This window comes from Orcinus orca, chromosome 1 (assembly GCF_937001465.1).
Source record: "Orcinus orca chromosome 1, mOrcOrc1.1, whole genome shotgun sequence".
NCBI classification, from domain to species: Eukaryota; Metazoa; Chordata; class Mammalia; order Artiodactyla; family Delphinidae; genus Orcinus; species Orcinus orca.
Window position 1 is genome coordinate 33,508,518 of NC_064559.1, and position 13,965 is coordinate 33,522,482.

The window sequence follows — 13,965 nt, forward strand, 5'->3', positions numbered from 1 at the left end:
CAGGGAGGTGACTCCCAATCCAGCCACCAGGCTCCCTCCTCTGAACCACAGGTATCAAATGCTTGGCCTCCGCTGGCTCTGAGCCATGGTGCAGTTGAGAAATACCTGGGGCCCAGAGCCAGGAGGCCAGAGGGGGAAGCTGCAGTACCTCTTTATTTATTTATTTGTTTATTTATTTATTTTACATCTTTATTGGGGTATAATTGCTTTACAATGGTGTGTTAGTTTCTGCTTTATAACAAAGTGAATCAGTTATACATATACATATGTTCCCATATCTCCGCCCTCTTGCGTCTCCCTCCCTCCCACCTTCCCTATCCCACCCATCTAGGTGGTCACAAAGCGCGTGCAGTACCTCTTTAGATTCTTCCTCATGTCCCTTTTTATTGAGTCTGTCTTTCTCCACACATTAGCCCCCTACCCAGGGGGGTTTCTGGCTATCGCAGCTGTGATGCCATCTTCCTGCCTGCCCCAGACACCCAGCCCCAGGAGGCCCAGCCCCATTAAGGCCCTGCCAAAACAACATCTGGGGCAGCTCCAACAGCCTCAGGGCCTCTTCTCTTGTTTTCTGTCTGGAGATGAAGGGGGTTTATGCTGGGCCCCTGGGAGTGAGGATGAGGAGAGTTTGCAATGTGTCTGTCTTCTAAGTTTGGGAAAGAGGTAATAAATTCAGCTTCAGATCTGCTGCTGTCCCCAAGTCCGTGTGTTCCCCCGTTGAGTTTACGGCACTTTCAGCCACACCTTCGAGTACTATTGGAGAAGGCCCAGAGGGTGAAGGTGTGGGAGGTCACATTCCTGGGGGGCCCTCCAGGATAATAGACTTTTAACAGATAGTCTCCATCCTTTTGCTCCTCTGATACACCTAGGGAGTCACAGAAACAAAAACACATCGCTGGGGACCTTTCCAGCCAGATACTGGTCTAGCCATCTGTCCACATGTCTTCTCTCCCCCAGCTCCCACCTTATTCACACTCTCTCTCATACACCCTCAGCCATCCTGTCTTCCTTTGCTCTGTCCTCACCACAGGCCCGTGCTGGTAAAGGAGGGAAGGAAACCGGAGCATTCCTCTAGTGGGTCAGTAGGGCACAGCAGCTGAGAAGCAACCCTCAAGGGAATAGCTATCTTTGGGGAGCAGATCTCCTCCCTAGATAGGAACTGACGTACTGTCAGCATATGTCACAAGTTTGATGAATTAATAACACTTTCCAGCGCTCCCTCCCAGCAGAAGGAGAGTGAACCTGTATGAGCCAATGTGGTGCAGGATGATATAAGGGGATGAAGAGGTGACTTTGGAGAGCACAAAGCAGGCCCTTAGAGCCCAATTCCAGGAACCTGGAGGCCTCAACCCTCCAAGCCACAGAGGTCACCTGTGGTCCCCTGGCTGACCCCTGAGAGCAAAAGTGGCAGTTCCCTGTCCTGTCCAACACTCTGTGTCTCATGTTTTTGTGGCTCTTTGCCCTGAGACCCTGAATTCAGTTGTCTCCCAAGGCCCAGTTAGGTCTAAGTCCTCACTCCTCCTCCCACTGGTCGCCGTCCAAAGGACAAACACTCTCATCCCCACCCTCTGTGTAAGCGCTCTCTGCTAATCCAACTCCCGCCACCTCCCTCTCAAACCCTCTTGTGTCCAGCAAAATCCCTTGTAGCCTCAAGCCCATCCAAGCATTTTCTGTGCCTCCTGACCCTAGCTGAATCGGGGCTGTCTCAAGGGGCGCTTGTTCCTCTGTCACAGCCCACACCACTCAGGCTCACGTGGGGGGGCAGCATCTTCCGTGCTCTGCATTACCGCTTCCGACCGTCACTCCGCATCACCTTCTCTGAAGTTCATTTTGTCCTGCTGTACCATCGTCTTTGACCCTCCTGGTCACTCTTTCTCACTGACCCCAGGTCTTGCCCCTGCAGGGCTCACAGTCTTTCTCTCTGTCCCAAACTCCTGCCTCCACCTGAGGAAACATCAACATGTGTGTGAGCAGCTGAATTCATTCTGCCTCCTGGGCTTTCAGCCTCCTACTCCACCTGACCGTATCCTGCCCTCAGCTTCCAACACCTGCCACTCCAAAACCCACCACTGTTCCTCCAGAGCCTGGCACCAAGGGAACTCAATAAATAGTCCCTGAATAAGTGAAAAAATGAATGAGGGAGTGAATGAAGCCTGTGTCACAAGACGGGATGTGGAAAAATGGAAAGGGCACTAGATGGGGTGGGAGACGGAGGTTCACCACTAAACAGCTGTGTGATTTTGGGCATCTTTTCCCATCTCACAGCCTCCTTTTCTTCATCTGCAAAATTAAAAATTTTGTGTAGATGATTTCTGAAAACTGCTTCTGACTGTTGGCAATACCAAGCTGTGGTTTACTTATACTTATCTGTAATATTTAGGCTTTGCACTAAGCTCTTTCTATATGTTACTACTTATCTACCCAGTAAGTATGTGAAGAACATATTGTCCTCATTATAAAGATGAGAAAAATTGAGGATAAGAGAGATTAAAGATTTGCCTTGTCATAGATAGTAGGTGGCAGATTCAGGATTAGAATCCAGGTTGGTCAACAAAAGCAAGTATGTCTGAATGTGTCTCAAGATGAAAGAAGCCTCCTCTTTAGAGGAACTGCTGTCTGCTCTTCTAAACTAGGCCTCCGAGGAGATTTCCCTGGCGGTCCAGTGGTTAAGACTCTGCACTTCCACTGCAGGGGGCACGGATTTGACCCCTGGTCGGGGAACCAAGATCCCACATGCTGCGTGGTGAGGCCAAAAAATATATAAATAAATAAATAAGGATAAACTAGGCTTCCCGTAGTGAAGGTCTCTCTGAAGTGGCAGGGGGCTGCCTTCAGAATCCTGGCTGCGGGTACAGGCCACCCTTTGCATGTGCCTGACCACCACCAATTCAGCCAACAGTTATGAGCCAGGTGCTGCAGCAGGGGGAGGGGTTGACACAGATGGTGGTGTCTGGGCAGACGTGTCAGGTGGGTTTGGAGCTGTAAGAGTGCCTCTGAGACAAGGTGTGCTGAGTGGGGTCCATGGACCACTGCATCAGAATGGCCTGGATTCTCATTACAAACAGGCCCATATCCCATCTCAAACTACGAATTAGAATATCAAGGGAGAGGCTGCTTAATCTGAATTTTTACCAAACTCCCCAGTGATCTGAGTTACTGTCCTAAGAAGTCCCCGGGTGTAGGGATTTGAATGCCGGATAACAGATTTTTAATTAATGCTGTAGGCAATGAGAAGCCACTGATGTTTTTTAAAGGATGGGGCAGAAAGACTGGGGGAGGGAGGACACTGCCCATGGCAAGAGGCAAAAACAGGAGAGATGTTGCGATTGCAGACTCTCTAGGCCTTGGAAACTGATTAGCAGGGGTACAGTTAAAGGTGTCTGCAGACTGTGAGCCTGGTGACCAGACAAAGAATGGTAATGCTATTGAGAGAGAGAACGAAATCAGAAGTAGAGAAAGGAGAAAAGTATCTTGATTCCTACATGTTGAGATAAAAACACCAGAAAAAATATTTCAAAAATGTCCAGTTCTCAACTGAAAAAAAAAAAAGTAGTTGGGAGTTCAGCAGGAAAGTTAGGGTTAGAGATGATGCTTTGACATTTGCTCTATATCGGGAGATGCTAATTCAAATACCTCCAGGATCAAGGCAAGTTATACAAAAGAGGATTAAGTGTAATAATAATAACAAATCCCAGCATCCAGCCCTGGTAAATGATAACCACCACTTGGTCTCAGCAGGGATGCGATAAAGAGTTGGTGGGGACCCGGGTGAACTGAAGGACACACTTCCTGTCTTAAGTAACAGTCATTGCTGAATAAGAAGGTGGAACCAGTGTAAACAGATATTCTGATTTTTAAAGAGAAATTATAATTCTAAGGTTTTATTTTGATATGACACTTTCTAATCGTTAAATGCTGACAACTAATTTTTTAAATGCTTAAACACTGTAGAGACCAAACACTATATATCTGTGACTGAGTCAGCTCTGCCTCACAGGCTTCCAACTTGTGACTTCTGAGCTGCACGGACCGTATTTGGGAGAGAGAGTTGAGCACACTGAGAGGAAATCCAGAGACTGTGTGCTGTGGAGAACAATGACCCACCCAGGCTCCCAAGTTTGCCTATGTGTGAGCCCAGTAAAGCTTAGAGAGGCTCTGATTGTTTTAGCCACCAGGTGTCTGATGGGCTCCCGGGTTGGTGGTAGCAGGTGGAGCCTGCATCTGCCTTGGCTATTTCTATTCAGCACCTGGAGACTGTGTGGGCAACGGCTGACGTTCTGATACTTTGCAGGTTAGATGCTGCTTGGGGCCAGCAGACTTCACTCCACCACCCTCTGTGGCTATTTTCATCCTTCACTATAAAGGTGCCCTGTACCTCAGTGTCTGAGTCCTGACTGGAGCAGACATCTTGTTTAGCATATCCTAGTTGCTCACTTTCCTATAAGGAAGTTCTTCTGTTGCTTAATTTAGGTGCTTTTTATACAATGGAATCTTCTTTTTGCATGTATCTTCAGAGCAAGTGGAGAAATGGGTTACTTTTTAGCTTTCTGATTCTTCTCCAGCCCTCAAGGCATTCTTAGAAATGGTCCTTAGGGACTTGAAAATTGTTGTGACCTGGGGATTAGAAAGCCCTTTTTCATATTTATATTCTACCAAGCCTTCCTTCAGTCCAGATGGGTAGTTTTCCACTCTACCCTAATCATCTTCGCATTATCTGTTTCTGTCCCTGTTCTCAGTTCACTTTGGGGTAGGGGGGAGGGATTTAAAGACAGAAACTTAAAGATAGCTAACATCCCCACTTTCTTAGTCTTTGTTAGCAGTTTCTAGGGACAATGTCATCTTTTTTTGTCCTCGATTCCTGTTCCTGATTCTAAAGAGTAACCCCCAGACTGGCTGGCCTAGATCTGAACTTGAAGGGTACAGCTTTGTGAGAAGGTGATAGGGAACTCAAAAAGATGTTCTGGACATTACCCAATGATGCTTGCAAAGAATTATGAATATATTTAGTGGTATTTCCACTCTGATTAGAAAGTGAAGAAGAGGCATCTGTCCTCCCTGGGTGATGTTTCTTATCAGCTCTGGTGCGCAGAGCAAGGTTGTCACCGATGAGGCCTGAAAAGAGGAAAGATCAAATTAGCATCTATACCAGCCACACTCAGACATGCCTGCCAAAATACACACTCCAACAAAACACCCACACATCAAAAGGATGTTCTTCAACATATACTAAGTACGTGTTAACATCTGCAAACATATATCCACATTCCCTCCTATCCACAGACATCATACACATTTCAGTATGTACACTCAAATATATATATACTGCCCTCCTACCCACACTGATACACACATACACACACACATACACATGCACACTCACACACAGACCTAGTAAAACTACACACTGCACAGTGTAGGAGTGAGCTGATGTCATCTTCCTAGAATATTGCAGCCCAGACTCTGCCTGCAGATCAACTTTACTCAACCTCAGGTTTCAACATGTGGTCAGGAAACTGGGAGGTAGCCTTGACAACCAAGCCAAGACCCTGCAGGCCCAGCAGGATGCTGAGCAAGACAGTCACGTACAACGTTCTGGTTGCTCCTGACTGGGGAGTAGAGAGCAAGGCATGTGTGATGACTCCACAGACAAGGCCAGGGCTGAGACCTGAGGAGAGGGACCCAGTTCTGGTGGGGATTTGGTCTGAAGAGGGCAGTTTGGGATGCTGTGGGTCACTCTAGAGGGGCCACACAGGTAGGCTGTGCAAGTGGGTGAGATGGGCATCCAGGACCAAGGGAGCCAGTGGGTAGGGGTCACATGGTACAGAAGAAGTTTCTGATCCAGTTGAGGCACAAACTAGCATCCACCTCCAGCTCCACCACTGCCTGCCCACTTGGCAGTAGGTAGAGCCACAGGTCAGCACAGTGTCAGGACATTTAATGTTCAAAATTCAACTCAAGGCCCTTCGGGGGAGGGGAAGAGAGGAGTGAGGAAGGAGAGGAGAAGAGGGAGGGAGGGACACACTGTCCTTACCCTGATGCTTGAACTATGCCTTGGCTCTACCGAGGAAAGGGAGGCAGCAGGCAACAGAAGAAGAAGTGAAATCTGGACTTTAGAGCTTCTAAGGACTGTGGTCCTAGCAGTTTAAGGGCAGTTTCAGCAAATTTCAAAAGTAATTTGGATTATTATAATGTATTGGGTTGGCCAAAAAGTTTGTTCTGGTTCGACCATAAGATGGGACAAAAAACCCGAACGAACTTTTTGGCCACCCCAATAGTTGGCCTTAAACTGATCGAGAATCTAAATCCTGAGTTGGGTACAACTACACTGTAGAGTAACTTGGAAACTTTGAATGTTGGCTACATTAAACTCCCTCTCCCTTGTGTGTAGAAAGAAGAGAGGATGAGAAAGTAGGTGAAGTGCTTTCTGGTTCTTATTATCACTGCCCTCTACAAAGTTCAGAACTAATCACCAATGATGAGAATAAGACACTTCCTAGGTAATGGGGGAATGTGGGGGATAAGACCTTGCTACTGTCCAAAAATGAAGACTGTTTCCCTTCAGTTCATTGCATCATCATCTAGAACAGCTCTGTGGGATGAGGTGGGACCAGCAGCCATTGTAATAGCACAGGGACTCCATGGTCTAATGAAAAGGGCATATTTGAAGTCAGCAGATCTGGTGCCAGTCCTGGCTCTATTAAGAACTAGCTGTGTGACCTGGTGAGTGATACGAGAACCTACATAAGGACAGAGTTCTATTTCCTAAGTCAAAAAACAGGTGATGATCTGTCACAAGACTTTTTTTCCGTCAATTTTGGACTAAAGCAAGGCCCAGAACACCAGACCCCAGTCAACAGCATAGTCAGTTAAGTATTTTCAGGTTTTGGTGCTAAACCACCCTGTACACCTGTCTATACCTTGACCTGTTTCTCTGGCCTCCTTGGTGGTTGACCTTGGTCAATTCTGGTCTTGCTGACACCTGATCTTTTTGTTTGATGCACTCCAGGTTATCTTGTTTCCAGTCCTAGCCCTGTTTCCAGTAACAATTGTTTCCCCCTCAATGAGCAGAGGTCTCACCTGGCCTGATCCAGCTTTGTGGAGGAGCCAGTGAAGAGGCCATCTAAGAGATGTGTTCAATGCCAAAATACTGGAATTCCAGGGCATTTTAGTGAGCTATATGAAGCAATGGAGCAGAATATTTGAAACCTGAAGTGTCCTGGAAATGTAGGACATATGAGCATAGTAACCTGTTTTCAAGCAGTCTGCAAACAAGATGTCAACCTCTAAAAAGATCACTAAGAATATCAAACAACAGATTATAAATGCCAAATGGATGGTATGGATAATATTAATTCTGTAGTGAGAAAATGGTCAGCACAGGTTTTCAAGGTGGAGGACCAAGCTTAAGCTGTGCGTTCAGGAGTGTGAGGGATTGGGAAAGATGGGAAGGAGGCAGTGAGGTATCCAAGAGATAATGGCATGAGCCATGGTGCAGCAATGCCAGGCACATATAGGCATACATGGAATGGGGACCACATTACAGGGCAGGGATAGGGATCATAGGCAAATGTTGAGGGCTCTGGGATGCAGAGCTGCTCTGATGCTTAGAGAACAGTGATGAGAGTCACCTTGGAGCACAAAGTGGCAGAAACCTAAAAAGATAGATGGGGCCAAATTATGAAAGGTCTTAACTATTAGGCAAAGAAGTCCATACTTAATGCAGTAGACAAATGGAGGGTGTCTCAGAATGATCTGAGCAAAAGAAGAGCAAGTGAATGTAGAACTTTAGGAAGGTAGGTCTACTAACAGTGGGAAGGGTGATTTGGGGATTGGATTTGACAGAGTCTACCGCAATCATCTAGATATGAAGAAGCAACAGGTCTTGAGACTGGATCTAAGGAGCAAAGTACAAGGTGAAGCCAAAAGTGAGTCTGAGTTTTCTGGGTAGAGTGACTGGGAACCGATGGTATCTGATAGAAATGGAGATCAGGAAGGAAGCTGGCCTTGGAGAAGACAGTGGGCTTAGACTGACATTGATGTGGTGGCTGGACATCCAAGGGGAGAGACAGAGCAGGTAGGAGGGGCGGGATGAGAGAAGATGTGGACAGACTATGCAGATAAGAAAGTCAATAGTAAAAAAGTAAACATCAAAATGGACAACATGAATAGAATCTCTCTAAGGAAAGAAAGTGGAGAGAAAAGGAAGAGTGAGTGGACATAGTGAGGGAACGGGGACAGGAAGAGATCCAGGGGAGACACAGCCAGGGAAGGTGGCAGAGAAACCTGGGGTCAAGGAAAAAGAGGGGAGACTGCCTCCAGGAAAATGTGGTCAAGGAAAATAAGAATTTACAGAGGCCACTGGGTTTGATTCATTTAACATATATGTATGAGGCACCTATGTATGCTGGACCCTGGTATATTAAGAATTATCCCCATTCAACAGACCTCTAGGAGTGCCTGTGATGCTGCCAGGTTCTGAGCCTGGTTCCCCGTGTGGAAGAGGAAGACTGAAAAGTTTCGCAACACTCCCTCCACCCCTACCCACCCAGCAGTCGGTAAGACTCAGGATGGTACTAGGCAAGAGAAAAGGCATTGCTGTAGAAGAGCATAACTTGTTGGGGAAGTTGGTATTATTGTGGAAGTAAATAGAATACTTCGTCTCCATTTCCGGAGAGCCAAGAGGAACCCATTCCGACTAGTTGGGAAACGCGGCAAAGCGGTAAAATGGGTGAGTTCTGACAGGGTGTGGTTGAAAGTGGGGGAATCAGAAAAGGCGACCTCCTGGTAGAGGTGGTGTCAACGAAGGCTTCTTCTTGGAGGTGTTCTTTAACCTGTCTGGAAGAATGGGAGAATAGGAGAGGTCAGAGAATCCCCAGCTTGAAGCGCCGCTCTCCTTCCCAGAGAGCCTTCGGGCCCCCCCACCCCTTTCTCCTCCCGCCTCCCTCAGCCTGCAAGCTCAGCTACGGTTCCCAGCACTGACGTCAGCGGGCGATGACCTCAGCGCAGAGGAGGTGGCGGTAGGTGGGGGCGGGACTGAGACCGATGGCGCGCGGGGCGGGGCGGACGCCAGGCTCCGCCCCTATCCGCTGGCTGCGGCCAATGAATTCCGCCGCCGGCTCCTCCGGCTCTCGCAACAGTATGAAAGGCGTGTAGCAGGTAAAGTCCGGGCAAAGCCCTCGCGACTGGCGAGCGAGCAGAGGCTTACGGTTCGGCACGTCCCTTCAGAGACCTCTCTCTGACCCCCGCCTCCGCCACCGCTCCCAGAGTTGCACACGACATGAGCCAGGCCAGCTGGACCGGGAAGAGAACAGACATGCTCCCGGAGATCGCCGCCGCTGTGGGCTTCCTCTCCAGCCTTCTGAGGACCCGGGGCTGCGTGAACGAGCAGCGACTTCAGGTTTTCAGCGGGGCTCTCCAGGAAGCCCTGACGGGTGAGCACATTGCGGAGGGTCCTGGCGCCCGTCGAACCCTGACACCGGGGTTCGGCCCCCCTCCCTGCCTGAGGCGTCTTTCCTCTCCACTTAGGGCAGGGCTCCCCACTCGAGCAGCTCCGGGACTCGGTTTCCTTCCAGCTCCCGGGGCGGCCTGCAGTCTCCTCCCCCCACCCCCACATCCCCACCTTCCGCCCATTCCTCTGGGTCCTGTCCCTCCTCCTCGGCCCTGCTCTAGGGTCTCGGTCCGCGGTTGTTCTGGTTGGGCGCTCCCCTCCAAGCTGTCGCGGGCGCAAACACTAGACCTGAGTGCGATCCCGAGTCCCCAGCTTATGTCCCGGAAGGGGGGGGTACCTGCGGCTCTGAGTGCGAGCTCATCTCCCTCAGTGGACCCTGAGACCCTGCAGGCAACAAAGCCTGACCGGCCGGGGGGTCCTTATGGAACAAAAAGGCGCAATTGAATCTTCTAAACAACTTGGAGTCCCAGCCGTGGTTCTTCCCGCCGCGCGGGGCTGCGCTGAGCCTGCGTCTGCTGTTCACTCAGTCGAAGTTGGAATCCGGGCCCCCTTTGTATTTTCTGCCCACCCCCTTAGCCATCTGCCACCTATTATGGTACAGAGAGAGCCTTGTACGTAGTAACTGCGCTCTGCGGGCGTGTGTCGGGGTTGGGGGCGGTGCGGTGTGAGACGGAGGAGGTTGACAAGATACAAGCAGCCGCTGGCTGGGGAAGAGACCCATCTCCCAGCTGTTTCTAGCGGGTTGGCCGGCGGTCTTGGGCAGCAATAGCCATCTCTGAACGTGCCCACACAGATCCTGCCTTCTGAGGAACAACGTATGTTTCACCCAAACATCCCGGTTTTGCCTCCCTTACCCGCTGAGACAGGCCTCTGACTTTTCAAGGCAGAGGGAACCACTGAGGCACAGGGTGGGAGACATGGGTCCGACAATGATGGCAGCCTTCTTGGCCTTGAAACTTCAGCTCATAGGTCCCCAGAGGCCCTGCCTGGACATGCCAGCCCCAGTCACACCCCTCCTCCTTAAACTGGGGATGTGCCAAAGGCAATATACTGGCTACAGAGGATTGACCCAGAGCTCTGGGACACCCTCCCGATACACATAAACCCTTGTCCTGGAAGGAGGGGTTTTTCCAGATCCCGTAATTTTTTTTTCTGCTACAGTGTCAGGAGGGTTTCAGGAGGGTCCTGAAACTCATGAGAAACCATGTTGCTTACTTAAAATCACTAGGTCCCTTCCTCTCCTATCCCATCACCCCCACCCCCCTTGTGGTAGCATCCATGGCCCAACTGTTCTAACCAGTGCATATCCCCCTTGTCCTGTCTCCACAGAGCACTACAAACACCACTGGTTTCCTGAAAAACCATCCAAGGGCTCTGGCTACCGCTGCATCCGAATCAACCACAAAATGGACCCCATCATCAGTAAAGTGGCTAGCCAGATTGGACTCAGCCAGCCTCAGCTGCACCGGCTGCTGCCCAGTGAGCTGACCCTGTGGGTGGACCCCTATGAGGTGTCCTACCGCATTGGGGAGGATGGCTCCATCTGCGTCCTGTACGAGGAGGCCCCGGTGGCCACCTCCTACGGGCTCCTCACCTGCAAGAACCAAATGATGCTGGGCAGGAGCAGCCCCTCAAAGAACTACATCATGGCAGTCTCCAGTTAGATCCCCCGCCACCCCACCCGGCGCTCTGCTGTACTAATTCTGCTGTGACAACAGGCCACTGCATACCTCTACCTGGGGAATTGTATTTTAAGTGAAGAGTTATTTATATATATATATATATATTATTTTTTTTAAGAAAAGGGGGGAAAAAAACCAAAAGATTTTTTTAAGAAAAAAATCCTTAAAGGGAGCTGCTTGGAAGTGGCCTCCCCAGGTGCCTTTGGAGAGAATTGTTGTGTGCTTGAGTCTGGGAGGCAGTGTCTGGAATGGGAGTGGGGAATGGTCAGGGAGGGCATGGGTCTGGCCAAGGTGAGGTGCGAGAAGCTTGGCTAGCAACCCAGGAAGATGTGAGAGGGAGCAAGCAAGGTTAGTAACTGTGAATGAGAGAGGTCAGGATTTGCCCTGGGGAGAGAAGAGAGGCTGAGTTCAAACCTCTCACCCAGGACACCTGCATCCCTGGCCCCTCTCTTACTCTTAACTCAGGGGCATTCAAGCCTGGACTTAAATCATACTATATTGCCTAATCTTCTCTTTCAATTTTTGATGAGATTCTAGGCAGAGAGTGAAAAGGCCTCTCCTGATTCCTTCTGTCCTGAGCAGCTTTTCTTGAAATCATGACTTGTTTCTAATTCTATTCTCAGGGGGCTGTAGATGTTGCTTCCCACCAAGAATATAAAGCTTTTTGTTTTGGGAGTCAGGGGAGTGAGGCAGGGGTTGAGAGTTATTGGAGTTGGGAGAGAAGGGCACTCTGCACAAAACCTTTGCCTTGCTATGAGCTGCTCTGTGTGTGAGTATGTGTGGCAAATACCTTGGGGTTGATTTGCAATGGAATTTTGGGAACCATAGAGTATCCACTGGGATATTTTTTGGCCAAAACCCTTCTTTTGTAACCAGACAGAAGTCCTCATGATGCTGCCATTATCCCTTTGAGAGGTGGCTCAAAAGCTACAGGGAACTTCAGGTCCTTGAATACTGCCTTCTTTTTAAAAGCACAACACTCCTCTCTAACTGCCCCCCCCCCCCCCCCCCCCCGCCGCTCCTCTCTCCCCTTCTGGTTGGGTCATGGAGCTACCCTATTTTCTAGGACAAGAGTTCTCAGTCACTGTGCAATATGGCCTCCTGGGTCCCAGGAGGATCTGGAGGAGAACTGGCTCTCACAACTTCCTGGTGCCCTGGTGGGCTTAAGGAACCATTTCTCCCTCTGTCCTCAGGACTATGGCTGGATGCTTAGCCTTGTAGATATTCCTTGGCTGAATGGGAGAATGCCCCAAGTTCTGCAGGACTACTTGGTATTCTTGTAGGGCTGACATTGAAAGCCAAACCTTGGGCATTGTTTTTTCTCCCTGGTACTCAGAGCACCTGTGGGAGAGGCTACTGTCTCTCTCAGTACAATCCAAATTTGTCTATAGACTTGTGCAATACTTACTGTTCTGGGTTGGAGAAAAATGGAAAATTACACAGGGAAGAAATCTCCTTCCTTCAGTTTCTCGGTGACATTAGTGAGGGATCCTCAGAAGGCCTTAAGTTTCCCAAACCTGAATCACCTTAAGAAGGATGTAGCTAGAACATCTGGTCAACCTGGCTACCCTCCTGCTGTTGCCTTTAGTGAGGAAACTTTCTCCCCACTGCCAGTCCCCTTTCCTGGATTTCTTAAATACTCAATTCTGACTCAAGGGTGCTAGTTACCAAACACTCCCCTACCCATTCCTGCCAGTACTGCCTCTTCAACTTTCCAGATCCCGAGTACCTTCCCAGATCCTTTTTCCAGTCCTTATTGCTTTAAAGTTAACTTCAGGCCAGTAGACCCAAGAGCTCATTTTCTGGTCTGTGGGTTGAAACAAAGCTGTGAATCACTGCAGATTGTTGTTGCATCTTGTCTGCAAACAGGTCCCTGCCTTTTTATAAGCAGCCTCATGGTCTCATTCTTAATCTTTTCTCTCTTCTTTTTCACGTTCACTTTAAAAACAACAAAACACCCAGAGCTGGACTGTTGAGCAGGCCTGTCTCTCCCATTAAGTAAAAATAAATACGTTTGTAAGCTATTCTGACAGAAAACACAAAGGTTACTAATTGTATAATAGTGTTTTTATATGGAAGAATGTACAGCTTTATGGACAAATGTACACTTTTTTTTGGTTTCTTTAATAAAAGTGTAGCAGATGAAGTCGTGTGGTATAGAGAAGATAAAATTCCCACATCACTAATTTGCGTTTCCCTCAGAAGCAAATCCTTTGTGCCTCATAGTATTTCTCTTCAGTTGGATTCAGCAGACCTATCGCGTAGGTGGTAGGGACATTTCCAAGCATCCCCTCTTTCCTGGGAGATAGCTCCTTACTTCCCTTCTTTAATGCATATTCTAACTTCCCTGTGAAAATGCTAGATGGGCCAGTGTTCTAGTCTGAGCATTCCTCAGTCTAGCCAGGGCTCATCTTATGCATCCTGTTCTTCCTCCGCCTTACTCATTAGTTCATTCTGCAAGCATTTATTGTATGTGCTAGGTACTAAAATTATTAAAAATGATTAAGACTCACAGCCCATTCACAGACTGGGATGGTTAACAGAGGACACTGAACCCCTTTCCAGGTTGGGGCAGAATTTTTTGAAATTCCTGCTCAAGCTCTCTTGTCATCTTTGGGGCTCCCACTTGGCAACCACCATTCTTATTATACAAGAGCAATTGGGCCTCAGGATACAGGCACTGGAGCTGAACATGTGACAGAAGGCCAATGTTACCAGTTAGCTAAAAAGGAGCTGCTTCTGACAGCAAACACCAAGAGCATAGGTCTGTTACCCTTTATAACTCTGGCTATGTAGATAGGATCTATGCAAGGACATAGAAACACCCTTTCTCATCCC

At 48.8% G+C, this 13,965-nt stretch overlaps 1 protein-coding gene and 1 long non-coding RNA gene across 2 annotated transcripts; one reads left to right on the forward strand and one right to left on the reverse strand.

Moving 5' to 3' along the window:
• Positions 1-337: 337 nt before the first annotated feature.
• On the reverse strand, positions 338-4,385 carry LOC125964359 (uncharacterized). The gene is made up of 3 exons (XR_007477332.1): positions 4,373-4,385; positions 1,785-1,941; positions 338-862 (listed from the first exon to the last, which is right to left on the reverse strand). It is a non-coding gene; the product is annotated as an uncharacterized LOC125964359 (long non-coding RNA).
• A 4,774-nt stretch (positions 4,386-9,159) lies between these two features.
• Positions 9,160-13,273, forward strand: BTG2 (BTG anti-proliferation factor 2). The gene is made up of 2 exons (XM_004282488.4): positions 9,160-9,428; positions 10,775-13,273. Exons 1-2 carry the CDS (start codon positions 9,275-9,277, stop codon positions 11,107-11,109), a joined length of 489 nt encoding a protein of 162 aa, XP_004282536.3. The 5' UTR covers positions 9,160-9,274; the 3' UTR covers positions 11,110-13,273.
• The last annotated feature ends 692 nt before the right edge of the window (positions 13,274-13,965 follow it).